General features: G+C 41.0%; 1 protein-coding gene across 8 annotated transcripts in view; it reads left to right on the top strand.

The window, feature by feature from the left end:
• The first annotated feature begins 2445 nt into the window (after positions 1-2445).
• phldb2b (pleckstrin homology-like domain, family B, member 2b) overlaps positions 2446-18486 on the top strand; it is a 37383-nt gene continuing 21342 nt past the window's right edge. For 7 of the 8 annotated variants that reach the window (XM_085287455.1, XM_085287452.1, XM_085287453.1 and 4 more), the window contains exons 1-5: positions 2446-2742; positions 8382-8438; positions 8608-8731; positions 11508-11606; positions 12309-12392. In XM_085287455.1, the coding sequence (XP_085143581.1) occupies positions 2710-2742; positions 8382-8438; positions 8608-8731; positions 11508-11606; positions 12309-12392 (397 nt within the window). In that variant the 5' untranslated portion in view covers positions 2446-2709. Of the gene's footprint in view, positions 2743-8381; positions 8439-8607; positions 8732-11507; positions 11607-12308; positions 12393-14707; positions 14879-18486 lie in introns of those variants that run through there. The other variant, XM_085287456.1, reaches the window with a different exon arrangement.

Genomic DNA, 18486 nt, shown 5'->3' with positions numbered 1-18486 from the left:
ACACGTAAAATGCATCTGACACTGTATCTAATGCCTATAGAAGTTCGGGTTGAATGACAGCTGACAGCTCGGACTTTTAAAAATAAAGTCAGATTCAGGTTTTGTCAAAATTTGGAGAGTGTGATCACTTTCCAAAGAGCTCCAGTGCTCCTGGTACACCTCCTCGGGTCACATGAGAATTGTGGAATCCATTCGGGAATGCCGTCTAACATTTGGTGGCCTTCTGAAACCCACTGTCACGGAGGAGCAGGGAGGACTCGGCGCAGACTGAAATCTCAGAAAAACAGGTTTATTTACACACTCCAGGTGCACTATATACAGGTGAAGGAGAAGGGGGCCAAGGTTCCCAGGGGTGCAGAGCGGGGTCGGGAAAAGCGTCCAGAGTCTCCAAACCAAACACGAGAAATCTGCATACAGAGAACAAGGGTTAGCACGGAACTTTCACGGACAGAGCTCAAAACTGGCTGAGGCTAAAGTAGCACTGACGAGCGTTATTCAATAGTCCAGCGGCGAGGTGCTCTCAGTCACTGCCTTAAGTAGCGGGAGCAAACAAGGTGAGGAGCCACAGGTGATTGCCTACAGGTGGTGGAGGCCGGGAGCTCACAATGAGCTCCGCCCAGGCAGCGAGCAGAGAGAGAGAGGAGAGAGAGAAAAGACAAAACATAACATGTAGCCACACAGGGCCAGCCGAGCAGGCACGGGGACCATGACACCCACATGCTCTGGGATGATATCACTGGGAAAGCTTAGAAGCTTTCATTGCTTCTAGGCAACCATGCAAACATAATCACTTAAGAGCTTCTGGAAATACTTGAGAAGAAAGAAAGCTAAAAGGAATAGCAATTTTCAGGCAGTATTACCCAGATAAGGTCTTAGCTGTTCCCTTTTTAAATTCTTTCTCATTCAGGACTGATGGATGCATTAGCTGGTACCAACAAAAGTTTTAAAAAGTCCATGAACTTAATTTAATGTAAAGTAAACCTGATATTTTAGATTCTTTAGTGTGCTTTTGGCCAGTTAGAGTGTCATACATACCAGGTGTTGTGGAATGCTAGGAAGCAGTGGAGAAAGTGGAGCACGCTGGGTGCACAAGTTCTCTTCCTGTTTATCCATTAAGGGGTCCACTCAGTGCCTGAGAGATAAGATAATCTAGGATCCATGAATGTCCTATGTCAGCATGGACTTTTTGTGTGTGCGTGTGTGTGTGTGTCAGAAAACTTTCCTTGACCTTAGTCTAAACCAGAGGACCATTTTCACTTCTATATTTATCATTTTCTAACCAAAAGAATACCTCGTGCATTCTGTCCTCAGCAAAATTCTGCATGACTTAGGTTTTATTATGGCTCTGGATCATTCCTGTTGTTGCTTCATGCAATCATTGTTATGAACTGTAACGAATGCAGAGAATCCTGCCAAGTAAAACTGTTTTTGTGTGATCGAGAACTGATGGCATCTTCTTGTGCCTCGTGATGTCTTCAGAGAGCTGCATGACTGGACATGTAGCTGAAGTTTACAAGTGGTGCACACAGCTTATGCAAACAGCAGCCTATAAGACATTTGCAGTTCCAGATATGTAGATCAAATAATAAAGATTATCTAGAAGTGGATTTACACAGAGAACTACGAGCAATATTTTGTCAGAGAGGAAAGAAGGACTCTTTGCCATTAAGCGCACACAAGAGGCGTTCACATTTCTTTCTTTACTACACCTGCATCCATGAGGTATGCCATGGGCTTTTTTATGGTTATGCAACTATATTGTTGCAATTAATAATGGAAATAAAAGCCACAATAGCTTTACTTCGCTGAGAAATATGCCTCAACAGGAATTTAACCTCCAGAAAACCTTCAGTGTTCTTTATCACTTTTCTATGCAAGATGGATCTGCTTGTGTAGTGGATTTGAGTGTGGATATTTACAGTGTCACACTATATGAGTGACAGGTATTCATGGTCAACCCTAACATAAATCCCTATATCTATATGACTTTATATAATAAGCTTGTTATTCACTAAACATCATTATATTCCTTTATTGTTCGGCCTAAATGTTTTTTAATATATGAACCATTTACCACGTTTAACATCCCCCCAAGTTTTTTTTTCTTCATAGAGACAAACTCTCAGTATTAGGAGTGAATGAGACTGCATGCATGCATGTTGTAAAATCATTAGATATCCTTATCAGCTGCCAAGGCTGAAATAATGCGCTCTCTCTTTTTCTTTTTATCCTTCACTCCCCTCTCTTTGTCAGAGGCTTGAACCATTTGATGAAAGGTCAAGTGTACTTTTCTGTAGTCTGTTAACACCTGCACATTAAACTCAGCTTGTGTGAGTGAGTGAGTGAATGAGAGAGAGAGAGAGAGAGAGAGAGAGAGAGACTCCCTCCCCTTGTTCCTTATCCACTTCTGCTTCCAGCTGTTGCTGCATTCCTATGCCCGTCGGAAAGCCGTCGGCCTTTTTTACGCGTGTGTGTGTGTGTGTTTGGAGTGTGTGCTTGTGTTTGTGATTGTGACAACCGGGATCAAAAGTCTTTCCTAGAGATCTGCACGTTGCCTGTGCTGTGCATGGAATGTATCTCCCGTCAAGACAGAAGCTGCGGCTACAGCAAAGGCAGAAATAAGCTAAAAACTCTATTTGGGGGAGTTTTGTGCAAACAGCATACCTCTCGATCTTGGATCAGTTTCGCAATTGCGTCCTTTCCTGCACAATGACAGAAGTGGCCATTCCCGCTTCAGTAATGGTGAGTGAGTTTTTGTACCTATAGGCTGTGGATTTAAAAAGTGGAAGAATGTATGTTAATTATCAAAATGTGTTCTTGTAAATTAGGTTTATTTTTGCTTTGCTTCACAGCGCTGCAATACTTTCAAAGTAAGCTGTAACGTTATCTGACTTCAATTGAGGATTTTGTTCGGCAAAATCAAACGCAGATTACCTTTTGGTTTGTTAGCGGGCAGGTACAACGTGAAAATGTAGGTGTACTTTTCGTGATTCCACCGACGATCCAACGTTGCTGCTGATGGCAGCTCTAACTGGAACATTGTAGAAATTTGAAATGATAAGATATCGTTTTGTAAGATTTTTTGCAAATATCAGTCCGCAGAGTACGCAGTGATATTGAAGCCCAACACGGGCTCTGAAGCCCTATGGCTACATAATGGCAAGGCCACAAATCAATCAATCAATCAATCAATCTATCTATCTATCTATCTATCTATCTATCGTGATGCAAAAAAACCGGTGGATACAATTCTTCTGACATACTGTTGCCAACCGTAACGCTGAAAACATATTTTATATGATTGCTTTTTATTTCACTGGGTATCTGCCAGGTGGAAAAAGGAAAAGCAGAAGTCAGTGTGGAGAGCATAGAAGTGACCAATAGCTTAAGAAAAACAAAGATTTTTGGAAACTGTATGTAATGCTGATTTATGAAGGTAACTGCTTGAATTATATGTGCTGTATAGGCTCATATTATGTTTGGAGGCCACTGGTGGAACTTGGGGATTTTTCACCATTAATCTTTTTTCCTCATATCTGAATTCTTTAGTCTGCATTTTAATCTGTGTCTACCTGCCCCCCCCCCATACCCCAATACACAAGCACACACACAGACACACACACACACACACATAGTTTGTTTCTTTTGTTATCTCGAACTCCATCTCCTCTTTTCTTTCCTTTTCCAGCAGTCACAGCTCATTTCACCATACAAGAAGATATGTGTGCTTTAGTAAACCCGTCCACTAGCTCACTGTCTCCCCTTGTCTCGCTGTCATATCCGGCCCTGTGGAAACCAAACATGAGTTGATCCCCTGCATGTGGCAGTTAAAGTAATCTGGGCTTTTCCACAGACACACACACCCTCACTAGAAATTCAACTTACATTTCCTCCAGCTTTGAGTCAGCTGCAAAAACAATGGACTTTTTTCCTGTCATCTAGCACTTTGCTAAAAGACTGCAAAACTGCCAGTAGGGATGTGAGAGAGTTTGAGCGTGACAGATATTTGTGCTGTTTAACAAGCGGCTCACAGACACGTTTTAATCGGCTTTCAGCGGTTTTAACCAAAACAAATGCAAACACACAACAGCAATGCAAACCAAGGACAAGGGATGCACATTATTAAGCATACAGTATTTTGAAAAGCCATGTATATATGAATGCATGAGGGACATTTTAATCTGATTTAAAATGTTATTGAAGACATTACTGCAAACATACTGTTTACCAAGGACAAGGGAGGACGATAACCCTGAATTGCCCCATATGAAGGACACTGAGAGAGGGACTCCATATTAAATAGCATCTGTGATACAATGCTGGCTTTGTCAGGTGGGAGGAGGAGAGGGTCATGCTGGAATGTAAGGGGAGGGGATGGAGAAAGACAGAAGAGAGAAATATAACTAGGCAAAGCACTGAAAGCATTTTTAGACAAATACAACATAGCTGATGTTAAGTTGTGTAAGACTGAGACCACCCTCAGCTCCACTTTTTGGTCAAGTTTGTACCACAGATTGTAGTCATCACAAGCTGCCTATCTTTAAGGCCAACACTACCACAGAAGAAAAAGATGGCAAAAACAAATATATGCATTAAAATGATGAAAGAACCATCCTGATGGCGCACTTCTCCCACCATTTTTGAAGTTTTCAGCTAGAAAGCAAAAGCCTGTGAATTACCCCAAACTGCTTATTCATAGATGCAAATAATAATAATTTTTTTAATATCCCAACTGCCATTCATCAACTGAGCCAGAGGACCTGAGAAAAAAATGTAATGTTATGGTTCTCCCTATCTAAATTGCCCAAGCCAGTTCATGATGGCAATATGCTCACAATACTATGAAAACCATAACATTTGATTTGGCCTTTTCAAACAGACATATTGTGCACTAGCTTTTCCAACTAGTGCACTAAAGAGTTGTTCTAACATTGGAACATTTTTGAGAGCAGGACCTTTCCTGTGAATGTGGGTTTGAGAATGCTGTCTGCAGTAACATACAGCAGCTGTGATGAGGAAAGTAACTGAAAGAGAAGGAAATGCAAAAACCGTTTAAAGCAAATACAAAAAGAGGAAGAAGTTGACAGAGGAAAGCAAGGATGGGATGGAGAAAATAAAAATGACCCAGCTGCAACAGTCTGAGAATGCTGAGTCTTTCCACTTGGTTTTATGAGTCCTCTCTCTCTTCTACCTTCCACTGCTATCTTCTTTTTCATTACCCCACACTACCCTCTCATCTCCTTTTCTGTTTCCAGATGCAGGGCAAACAAAGCATTTCGGGGAGACTCAGCTGTTTTACAGATGGGATCAAAGACAAATTGTGTGTGCTTGTGCCTTTCTTCCATTTTGTGCACGCTATATTGTGCATTTGTGAGGTCAGTTCAGTCACTTTCCAATAGAAGGTTTATTTTAAATCTGGGATTAAAATTTTTATTAAAAAAGTAAGTGGGAGGATGTGTGCTTGGAATGTTTTCCTATGGGCAATATTTTCTCAGTGTTTCATATCATTGTGTAGAAATCTTCGACTTATACATTTACTGTATTAGACTTTCTTTGAGTCAGCTTGGTATGTATTTCTGTATTTCCCACATTAGATTCTGGCAGAAGACCTCCTATGCTTGAATCTGGTTTCAAGCATAGTACATCCCATTACTGAGTAGAGAACTTTATATCCATCCTTACGTGACTTTTTTTGTAGTTTGATAAACATGATAAACATTTATTTTTTTAAGTTATATTTGAAATGAGCAAGTCTTTGCCTTGACACCAAACATTATACAAATATGGGTGAAAATGTGATGTACTGTTAAGACAATCTAGGAGCAGAGACATGTATGCAACAAAGAATTAGGAAAGAAACAAGGACACTTAAACACTGAGTGCTTGTTTAGTTTGAGTACAGTTTGGGAAATGTTGGTTAAGATTGTTTAACTAAGGATAAAGAACCATCATGCTTTTTTTTTTGCACGGCATTAGTTTTCATCCTCCATGCTCAGTTTTTACGGGACTCTGTCTCTGTACATATACGTATATCATTCAGTAATCCCATACTTTAGCTTTCACATCTTAATTCCCTGATAGCAAAGTGACTGCTGTTGGAATCAAACACCATGAAGATGAAAGCGCTGGAGTCTGGATACTCAGAATGGGGGTTGACACACTTCACTGCTCTGCTTTAACTAGAGTAAACATGGCCACAGACATGTCTTGACCCGCCTAAGCCAGAGCTCACCTGGTAAAAGAAGGTGAAGGCGGAAGGGGGCTTTGAAAACAAAAAGAACCACAGAAAGACAAAGAAGAGGAATGATGGGATAGAGTGAGCCATTTCTGAAAGAACAAGTCAAGGGAGAGTCAAGAAGGTGGGAATAGACTTCAAGGAGCGTGTGTAGGAATGCAAGGTACTGAGGCCTTCACACATAAAAGGGTCTTTGAAATGCACTTCTGCCTAATTTTCAGCAAGCTTCTGTGACCTTTATTCAGCTGATGTTGCCATCACACACTGAGTATTTGCTTTGTCTACAGCAAGGACAAAAATCGGTAGAATGTGGGCCGATACCTTGGTGCGATTGCAAAAAGAACTGGTGTGTGACTTTATTTGTAGATTTTTGTGTGTGGATAGGGGATGTAAGGGTGGCTGAACTGCTAGAATGTATGTGTGTGTGTGTGTGTGTGTGTGTGTGTGTGTGTGTGTGTGTGTGTGTGTGTGTGTGTGTGTGTGTGTGAGCAATGATGGTGTCCAAGCAGTAAAGGAAGTGATCTCAGGGCGGAAACTTAGCGCTGAATTAGAGGAAGTGCAGAGCTGACTTTGATTTGTGTTTCCCTTCATGGTGATTGGAGGAAAAGGCGAAAAGACAGGAGGAAAGAAGAAGGACAGGCAGGAAGAGGAGAAGCCAAGAAGGCCGCCTAGTATGGAAAACAGATTAAATGCAAAAGAGGCCTCGAGAGAAAGGAAGGAATCACTGAAATCATTAAAGCAATGACACATTAGGATTTGAAAGAGGAAGGGAGAAAAGGAAATGACAGGAGCAGGAAAATGACATGTGGTTGTGATAGTTTCTTATATGCTGTAATCATCTCTGCATGGTGAGAAGCATTTAAGTCATCCACTGGTGTGTGTGTGCGTGCATGTTTGTGTTTTTGATTGTGTGTGTGGACACAAATACAGTAGTAGCAAGACTGTTTTCTTCTTCTTCTTCTCTGTTAAATTACACAGTACTCCGTGGGCTGTTTTTGGGACACGATCTGAGTGTGTTTCCTCAAACATACACATTCACATATTTTGGGCATTTTTTGATTTAGTTTTCTTTTATCTCCACTTCACAGTTTGTCATAGCGTTCCTTTATTTTTCTTGTACTTTACCTCGTTTTTTTTCCATTGCATCACACATATTCCCACCATTAGGGAATGCTTGGACTTCAACATTGAGTCCATACAAAATAAGAACAGTCAAAATTAAACCACTCTCACAGTCACTGCAGTTTTGCTGTGAGATAGATGCTTGAGGAAATATGCCCAAATACAAAGTTTATCACCCTGGGAGCATAGCTGAGCTCAATCTGCCTGTTAGATTAGGAGATGCCTTGCTTATGACATAATTTGAACTGTGCCATACTGTTTGATAAATGCTGAACAGGACTTAGAAAATGGTAAGAAGTGGGTTTTGTGTGAAGGAAGACATTGCAGCTTCAATTACATATATATTATATTTTAATGGAGCACATTCTAAATATTTCTCATCAGCATGCTTATTTGCATGTTAACATTTTTTGGTGACAAAAATTTCAGGTGATATAAAATTAAGAAGAATTATTCACTGGCCACCATGAATATCCACCCAAGTCATGGTCAGGATTTAAAGTCATGCAACCTGGGTAAATGATGTGCACTTGCTTTGTCACTGCCATGGCCGTGCACAAGCACAAGCTTTGCTGTGTATTTACTTTAAGTAGTATACTGCTCATAGCATGCACAGAGAAACTCAGTTACCTTATTAGTTACTCTGTATCTCTCTTTATCCAGACACATTCATTGCAGCAGAGTGATGGCAGACTTTAACAGTTTGTGGGAAGTCTGCTTTCATGAAACATTTCTCTCATTTCTCCCCACTGCGAAAAAAAAAACGATTTTCCTCTCATTTTCTACTTGGAACATTTTCAGAATCAGAGTTCATTTCACGTGGCAGCTGGGTAAGCTGTGGGCAGTTTTTTCCCCTTCTTTTCATTTTTTTCTTTTCTTTTTTTGTGTGGTTTCTTTATTTGAGTGTTTCTATGTTTGATCATTCCACGCAGGTCATTCCCAAGTTTTGTCATAATTGTGTACACTGCTACATGTCTGGATTGTTTTTGTTTACATTTATGTGTCTGCCTGAATGTGTACACAGGAATCGGAGATGATGTTTCAACCAGAGTCCGATCAGATCTCTCCAGGTGAACCTAAGGTCAGAATACACACAGACACAGGAAAACACATATGCACACATTCACAAGTTTTATGTGGTTTTTGAACAAATCCAGCATGAACACAGTCGCACAATGGCACATTCATTTTAGTCTTATGACTATAAAGTGTGTTTTTAAAATGACCTTTGCACTGACTCTTGCTTGTAGTCTCCGCCCCTGGACCTGATCGACACAGGGAAAGGACTAAAAGTCCAGACAGCAACTCCTCATCTGGTTAGCCTGGGCAGTGGGAGACTGAGTGTGGCTATTACTGTTCTGCCACTGAAAGAGGGTAACGCACACAAAAAACCCCAGACACAATTTACAGTAAATACACAAACTCAGCATGGGCAGGTTATTAAGTCAGTAGCCACAATTTTTCACATTCATTCCTAATGTAGCACATCCTCACAGCTTCAAATGTTAATTCAACTTAATTTTATTTATATAGCTTTGAATCAAAGCAACAGATATCTCAAGGTGTTTTGTATCAGATGTCCCTATAAGCAAGCACGTGGTGGACAGTGGGAAAGAAAAAATCCCTTTTAACAGGAAGAAACCTCCAGCAGAACCACCTTCAGGGAGGGCTGTCTGTCCGTCATGACCGGTTGAGGATGAGGGCATGGAGACAGGACAAAGGACACACAAGGACACACTGTGGAAGACAGCCAGAGATTAATATTGACTAATGATTACGCAGAAGAATAAAATGGAAAGGGGGTTACTCCCACTAGGTTTATATCTGGGACTCTCCACCATTTGACCTTAGAACTGAAGAAGCTTCTCGGATGAGAGGTGAAACGTCTTCAAGCAACTTAAAGAAGTCCAGACGCTTTTCTTTGCAAGCTCCTTTGACTACGATGACCTGGATGACTGAGAACCTTCACAGACAAAATGGAAAGCCCTTTATTGTCATTATACATGTACAACAAAATTGTGGGTGCTCCACATCAACTGTGCCAGAAAAAAAATATAAATAAAATATAAGTAGTAGACAGCAGGAATCAACAGCAAAAAGAAGAAATATATACAAACCAAGAGAAATATATACAAAAATAAGAGAAAGGCACACATTAGAGAAGTAAAAGAGAGTTTAAAAAAAGGTGAGTGAAGAAGAAACACTCAATACAATTATGGGAAGCCCCTAGCAGCTTAGACCTATTGCAGCACTAAGGAGAGGTTTGGGATCACCTGATCCAGCCTATATGCTAAGCTTTACAAAGAAAAGTTTTAAGCCTAATCTTAAAAGTAGACCGGGTGTCTGTCTCCTTAATCCAAACTGGGACCTGGTCCCATCGAAGAGGGGCCTGTTCGGGTTGCTGTAGCCCTGTTTTTTCCGGTCTGCATGTCAAGTATCCTTGGGCAAGATACTAACCCCAAGTTGCTCTCCGATGCATCCATTGCAGTGTGAATGTAGTTAGACAGCACAAAGTATAGAGAAAGGGCTTGTGTGACTGGGTGAATGTGGCATGTTGTATAGAGCGCTTTGAGTACTCTGGGAGAGTAGAAAAGCGCTATATTTGAAAGCTGAAGGGTCTGCCTCCCTTCTAGGAACAGCATGTAAACCTGCAGTCTGAGAGCAAAATGCTCTGTTATGAGGGTCAATATGGCACATTCAGATCTTTAAGATGAGATGGGTCGTGATTATTCAAGACCCTGCTTGTGAGAGAAAGGATTTTGAATTTGATTCTGAATTTAGCAGAGAGCTAATGAAGAGAAGCCGCTATGGGAGAAATATGCCCTCTCTTTCTAGTCCCTGTCAGCACTCTTTGCCCTACCTTTGCCCACCTTTTCCCACTCTTTTTCTCCCAAATATTGGCCCTTTTCCCAGGACAAGTCACTTCATTTCTGTGGTTACTGCAGAAGTGAGTTGGGGGGTGATGCTGTGGAAAAGTGATACTGTGTCAAACATTGAGCCAGTGCATATTTATACAAGTTATTCAATCCAATTCCATGGTTACTGTTGCTTATTAACATTCATTCATTGTCATGTGTTGGTTAAGGCACAGCCTGAACCCACAGTTAGCCATGAAAAAATGAAGAGAATGCTTTGGCAACAGAGTACAACCCAAACAACAGTAACACAAATGACACACATCGCGTGGTTTCATGACTCTGTTTCATGCAGCAGAGCAAGCGCACTTGCTTTATTAAATCCAGAGATTTTATTTGGAATGTTCACTGCTATTTATATCAGGCCAGTATACAGTTTTTTCCATAACAAACAACTGACTACAATTAATAAAACACACTATATTAGTTCCTGTACTGTAAGGGTGGAGTATTATAGTTATTCATACTTCCTCTACTATCAGCTATCCGCAGGTTTCTAGAATTTCTCACCCTCTAACACACACACACACACACACACACACGCACACGCACACACACACATCAATTCAGCAAGCCACAGGTTTCACAGCTTCATTACTCATTCAGGTAGTATTATAAATCAAAGTGAAGTGAGAGGCACACTTGTACTAGTGATTATTATTTATTAGCCCGAAGACAGGACACTGAATACTAATACAAACTAACAGGCATTATATTAAAAGCTTTAAAAGACACCAAATATCTGCCCTTACAAGCATTACAGTGATAACTCTCATTCATAAACTTCTTGCATAGATCACAAGGCTCTGATTATACTCCAATGAGCCAGAGAAGTCTTTTTACTTGTCTTGTCTTCTCTTTGCAATGAGAACAGTGCACACTGCATTTTATATGAATGGATTTGACACTTAACCCTTAGTCGGGGTTAATGCAGAAATAAACTTACAAACAGTACAAGGGCAGACCTTGACGTCAGAGTCAGCTTTGTGACATTTCCACTTCATCATCGCTGCCCACTGCTTTGACACACACTTTGAAGAATGCTAAGAATGTGAATAAGACCTTTTAGGAAAACTGAGTTTGTACTCCACAATGTGTCTGCATGATAACAGCATTAGATATAAGACCCTTTAATTATGACTCACACCACCTATATAGACATGATAAGTCTAATTCTATCCCCTATATTTATATATTCTACTGATTGCAAAAAAATGTGTTTCTTTATGTTTCAGGGGTAACACGCATAGGCACAGAAGATGCTCCAATTCCTCAGGATATTACCATTCAAGGACCTGGCATCGAGGCAGAGCATTGTCTAATCATCAATGAAGGTCTGTGTTGGTTCACTTTCTCTGAAATGACGTCATAATTTTGGCAGGCCCCAGAATAAACACAGCTCTATTGTCTTTTCCACACTGGCAAGAGTGCTTACATCTTTACAGCATGTCGTGGGAAAGGGGAAATGACTCCTCCTTTCATTAGCAAGCTTTTAATCTTTGTTTTTGAATCCTAAAATATTACTTCAAGTAAAATCCACTGAAAGCAAATCTGTGATTATATTTGGCATTTAGAAGATCTGCTCAATACCATCCCAAGTGCAATCATTGTTATTTTGTTTTTAGAAGATTATTCTGACAAAACAGCAGCGGAAGAATAATAAACTTTCTCAATCCTCTAAAGCCTAAAATTCTAATAATGTAAGAAAAGAAATATACTGTTTAAAATGAATATAAGACTGAGAAAGCCATCGAGCTGGATACCTGTTGGGCTTTTTATAGAATAGCTGTGAGGAGAAGGGAGGAACTGGATTATTAATTACGCTGTTGTTTTTGTTCTTGTGTGAAGCTTTGTTTTAATTACAGTAAATCTGAATAGTGAGTACCTTTTATTAACAGGGGATATTGCATGCTTTCAGAGGATGCCGTGTAGGAGCGGGATGATTAAGGCAGTTATCTCATGTCGGAGTGTAATGTTGGAGTGAATGGTAGTTCACTGTTACTCATTTCCCCTGACTATCTCCTCATTATCAACAGGAGGGGTGGTGACCCTGGACCCCTGTGGCCACCTCTGCAGTCTTGATGGAGTCCAGGTCACTGTACCAACACCACTCACTCAGGGTAAACTCTACACGCACACATGCGCACAGTGTAGGTCAGCCTGCTCTCAGGAAAAGCCTGTATACTGCACATTGGTATCAGCATACATGAGGATACAGGCCTTTTCACATACACACACTTTGAGATATTGCCATCTACTGGTCCTTATTAGTACTGGAGTTAATTGAAAGTTGACTTCATTGCTGACTGAGATACTTAGTATTTCATAACTGGTGTGCAACAGAGAGACAGTGGTTAGTTTTCTGGGGGGGGGGGGGGGGGGGGGGGGGTTTCTTTTATGGATTGGTTAACTCACATTCCAGTCTATCTGTGTGACTCATATGGGCACAGTTGAGTTTCTTCATGCAAACAACAGGTTGTGCAATATGTTTGTGTCCATGTACATCTACACACATGTAGTCATGTGAGTGTATTGATGCATTTCGGTATGTTTGTGTGTGTGTCTGTGTGTGTATCTTTGGGTAATTCGTAGTGGTTTGGAACAGCTAGCTCCTACAATGAGTCACAGCTTCCAGCATCTGCAGAGCATGCAAACCCTTTGGATTGTTATTGGAGACTGCAGAATATTTTCAAAAAAAGAAAAGAAAAAAAGAAAGTGTAGTCACCCAAAGTTAAATGGATCTCTCTTCTTATCTTGTTCTTCATGCCCGCCTACGTAGACGTGTCTATATTTTGTCTGCGAGTATCTTAATCTGTCTATCTCTGGCCTTTCTTCCCTCTATTCTTTTCACTTCTCTGAATTGCTCCGTCATTTATTCAGTCACAGTATGCTCTCCCATTTTCTCCACAGCTTTGTCCTTCTTTCACCTTTCCCTGTCCTACTTAAAATGACAAGCAGCACACTCACTTGTCTGTCCTTTCTGTTTACAGTTTTCTCCTTTTTCTTGTGCCCTGGAAAAGGCCTGGACGGTTTAAGTTAAACATTGACAGGCCTATTTAACTTCCCGCTGTGCCTGGCTGACTCAAATATTGACATCATCTTGGTGGGTCCACACACAAGGCTGAGGCACAGCAAAATAGCAGGGGTGGGGAAAAGAGACTAAAAAAACAAGACAGGGTTAAAAAGTCAGAAGAGTACGCGTAGGAAAACGATAGTAAAAAAGGAAAAAGATTGAGAGCATCTTTTATCCACTGGCCTCAGTTGCTCTGGGTTGAGTTGGTCGAACCACATACACAGACACTCATGCACACTAGTCTGGAGATGATTAGCTGTGTTTAGGAAATGATCTGTTCTGTATTTTGGAATTCAGAGCTTGATCTGGAATCACATCAGCTGGAGGACACTTGTAGAGTAGCAATATGTTTATTCAACAGAGGTGGAAACGACAAAGGAAATCATTGTTGAGGAAGAAAGCCGCTGACAAACAAACTCCACAAGTACATTGTTAGTTTATTAATAAGATCTGTTAACTGGAACATTACTGCTTTAGATCTGCTCCGTGTTTTTTTATTTTCCATTTGTCCAAGATTTCCACGTTGTTATTTTTTCAGTTCACATTTCAGTGGATTTGTAGTCATAAAACTAAGTCTCTCAACATTTACTCTGGAAGGGAGCAGATGCAAATCTATGCTGCTGCACAAAACACAGGATGCTCTAATATCTGCTCTCTTGTTTTATCTTATTTTACTGTGTGCACAGGATGATCGCAGGATAAAGGGCAAAGTAGCTGTCCACGGGTTCGTGTCATGGTAGAAATGCTTGCAAATGAAGCATCTAAGCAAAACAGACTAACAACCTTTAACCCAGACAGGAAAGCACAGTCCTCCCTCTTATTTTATTTTTTTCTTATTTACTTTTTGACGTTATCTTTCTCAGTCAATACCTTCCACTTGCATACTGCATACCGTTTCTATGCTGTTTTATCATGAAGTCTAAGCAGTCACTTCTTCATTTTAGACTCAGTAAGTCCGACTCTACACACTATACCTGCTTTAAGGATAAACCAGCGGAGTGATTTTCATAGCAAAGAGCTGTTGAAGAGGTAGGTAGACAAAGAAAGCTTTAGAGGTGGGGGTGCAGGGGGGTGTCTACTAAAGACCTCATTGCCGAATTGTCTTTGAACTAACCGACTACACACAGGGGTCGTGGCGGGTAATGCTGTTACATTAAGCTGGTCTTTAGTCACGTGCACTCATCAGTTTGCTCTTTACAGTGTCACTTCGGTGTAAGAAACCATCACTCGTTATATTTACCGTGTTATAACTTATTCCCTGTGGTTATTTATTGACCTGTCCTTATCCTCCTCCCCCTTTTTTTTTACCGACATTTGGTACAGTCCCGGGTTCTCGTGGATGGTAAATCAGTGAACCAACTTTCTTCCACACTGAGTCAAGAGGAGGCGGAACATCACGGAGGAGGGAGGCAGCACAGAGGCGGACAGTGGTGCTGATATATAATCTGTCTGTATCTGTTTTGCCTGTGAGGGAGAAGTTTTTGTAGTTCTTGTCATGATAAGACGCTGAAGGAAAACAAATAGCTCGAAAAGGTTTGTAACGGATTTTATTTGCTTTAGAAGTAAAGTAACGTTGTAATTTACTCATCCTTTGTGTTAGCAAACCTCTGCTTTACTGAACTTTATCCATCTGAAGCACTTTGTGTTACACAATGTTTCAGAAACTGTTGTAAGAGTTGGGAAATATTTTAGAATGAAAAACACACGTCGAGCTTTAAACTATGACGTAGGCTGTTTCTCTGTATATCTAGCCTATTTAATGTGAGGATGAGAAACGCAATTCATAGCTTATATTCCACTTTCACTTATAATATCATCATACTGCTTGGGCATCTGTTTGTTTATGTATGTGCTAAGGGAAATACCTCTTTACTCTGAAGCATATGCAGCATGCTCTTTGGACTGAATGACCAGTGATCCCGGCGTTAAAGTTATCAATCGATTTGTGTACTGGCTTATTTACAGAAAGCACACTAGTGAGCACTTGTGCCAGCCAGGGTAAACAGCATTTGCTCAGCAGCTTGATATAAAGGTAAAAAGTCCTTCTGATTGGTTAAAATGATTCAATTCAATTTGATTTTTTTAGTCTAAAGGTCAATAGTATTCACACTGTTACTGAACCGTTACCTGATGTGCTGATCTTTGCTTGTTGCTTGCTGGAAATGGCGAAACACTGTAATTATTGCACGGGTCAGTAAATCACGTGCATCATTATTACAGCAGGTTAGAGGTGTGATTCACCCGTGTTGCTCACTTGGTGGTTCGTTTTCTTATTTTTAGCCAGATTCTGGCAGTGTTCCATCACAGCTTCTTGTCTGCATCTTTTTAATGTAAATGAACTTTGTGTGCCTGTCTCGTGGTTATAAGTTAGCTGGTGAGTTCACGTGCATGTGCCAGTGCAGATGTAATGTAGCTCATGGATAGAAAGGCAGACTCAGTGGTCAGGATACCTGACACCTGAAAATAAAACCTCCCTCTTTGTCACGGATGTTATTATCCTCACAAATCTTTCTGCCTGCCCACCCCCAGAACATTTGGATTTTGCTTTTTCCAGTTTTACACCGTAAAATGGATGAAATGTATCTTTTTTTGTTCGCTTTATTCTTTTCTTTAAATACTTGGTGAGAAATACAGTTAAGTAGAGGGCTGTTAAGAGGTTATTCACAGGTCTGCATTCTTTGCTTGAGGGAAGTTGATTATTTGTTAATAAGATTTGAGATAGAGCAGACAGAAGGCAATCCTGAGTTTGTGAGGAGACAAATTAGGCCTGTGAGTGTGAGCATGTGAGAGACGGAATGACTAATCTGCTCTGACTCTCCTGAGAAACACCAGTCTGTCTTTTCATGGTGTTACCACTATGCCCTTGTGCCTGGGAGAGGGTTAATTTGTGGTTTTGAGGACAATTTCCTCTCCCACTGGGACCTGTTTGTGTGTGTATTCATTTCATGAGTGAATACATTCAGCCTGAGATTTAATGTCAACACCGTGCATATTCTAGGGATCATAGCCAAGATAGCATTTGTCTAATATCTTTCAAATTTGGGGATAGTTTTAGTTGACCTTGCATCACCATTGTTGGGTATGATTGCCATGGATGTCACACCTGATCAAGTAGCAGGTAGCTGGGTTTCATGTGTTTGCACCTTTGAAATTGGTTTATTTTTCCTTGTAGCCTAATGGTCTCAAATTGGCAATTCCGCCTCTGATGTTAACCAAACAGAGAAGCAGATTTAAGTTTCTCCTCCCATAACATTGTGGCGAGAGAGCGCAGATCTACATGGGGACAGAAATTGGCTCCAGGCGTACAGCTCAGGCTCCATCTGCGTCCTCAAAGACTCTGAGGTCTGACTTTGTAGATTGCAAACTTTAAATTATCCCATAAATGTATATACAGGCTAATTTCAGCTTTTGTTTTTGCTGGAAAGGGTCTGCTCATATGTGTGTGTGCGGGGAAGAGTGCATGCATTGGGGGGAAGGGGGGGGGGGCAAACTTAATTTGCTGGTAAGCAAGTGAACACGTGAATGAGATTAGAGCAGTTTTTGTTGTGGATGGTGTCTCTGTCGATAGTGCACCCCCCCCCACCGAAGTTATTAAAGACAGCAGACTTGTATCACAGATAAATTTAGATGTGAAATTTTTTTTCACATGGAGTTTGTTTTCCCTTGTTGTGTAGACTCGTATCTTCATAGCTATTTGTTTATGCTGGGGGTCGAAATGAGGAGAGAATAATTAAGAGTTACTTGCTAGCTAAGGACATGAGAGGAAATTAGAAAGACAGGAGGGTCGGGGCTTGTTAACAAATCAAGACGTCACACGTTACCATACACTTTAAAAGTGGCTATTGAGGGTAGGAAATTAGATTTTTACAAGCGCTGACTGCTGTGTGTGTGTGTGTGTTTGTTTGTGAGCCCATGTCTGTGTTTGCCGTTACGCTAAATACTGAGAGGTACTGGGATTCATTAGGCAGACCCTGTTACAAGGCATGTTCCAACACACACAGATAGATAGACGTTTTGAAGATTTACACCTTTACTCACGTCTGGCAAGGAGAAGCGCTTATTATTAGCTCTTACTCATACTCGCTGACACAGTGTGTGTGTGTTGCTCTCAGTCTCTTCACGGAGGCCCTACATCTTTTATCGGTCATGATCCCACTTCCTCACAGGTTGTGGCCAAACCTGCAAGCTCATGTTTATATAAGTATGGATTTGAGAGCTTCACAGTCCAGCTGTGCAGACTAAACATTTATTACACTGTTTTCGGGTGTGTGTGTGTGCCTGTGTTGCCCACTTCACATCACAGCCGCAATCGGATCTCCCCACTATGCTGAGAACTGGGTGTATTGAGAGGGGGGGGGGGACTGCTTGTGAAATGCTCTAAGGTAATATCTAGACTGGCTCGACCTCTTTCATTTCAACTGTAATGCTCAATTCGGCTATTAATGCAGCTTTTCTGCCTGAGATGTTTATGAGACTTGACATAAGTGTGAGAAAGAAAAGGCAACAAAAAATGAAATGAGAACGAGAGAAAAAGAGAGGATGAAAACAATCTGGATTTTTTCCATTCAGCCTTTTTCCACACCCCCCTCCTCTTGCCTCAGTGGTTACGTCTGACTTCAGGTCCAAAGAATCTGATGTAACTGAAATGGAGCTATTAAGGAGGTGCTTTTTTAGCCTCTTACACATAACGTTATGGGGGTTTTACTGTAACAGGGCTTTTCGACAATGGAAGTAGAAGAAAGACCCGCATTGACCTGTTGATTTAAGAAAGCTGGCCCTCAGCATTTCTTTCCTCCTTGGCTCAAAAAGTGCGTCAGTTCAGTGTTTTTATTCTTTTATCCTTTTCCTCTGTTTTTCCCACACAAGACCTCCTGTATCTGTGTCAGCGCCGCTCTTCCTCTCTGTTGCCATCTCAAGTATTTGGACAGCTGTGGCTGCCTGTGTGTATTACAGAGGTTGTGACCCTGAGATCTTGTTTAATACCCGGCCCTCTCAGGCTAATTGATGGCCAGGGCAAACACAGTCGTCTGCTGCGCGTGCGCAAGTGTGTCTAGCTGTGAATAAACACCCAGGCTCACATGAATCTACTTAAGACTTACCTCTTCACATATGCGCTGTAATGTGGATGTTGTAATGGTGTA

The sequence above is a fragment of the Mchenga conophoros genome, linkage group LG9, assembly GCF_057382185.1.
Source record: "Mchenga conophoros isolate Kocher_MC1m ecotype Shallow Benthic linkage group LG9, M_conophoros_male_GT1.1, whole genome shotgun sequence".
NCBI classification, from domain to species: Eukaryota; Metazoa; Chordata; class Actinopteri; order Cichliformes; family Cichlidae; genus Mchenga; species Mchenga conophoros.
Note: the sequence above shows the minus strand (reverse complement) of the source record. Positions and strands in the feature narration are given on the sequence as shown.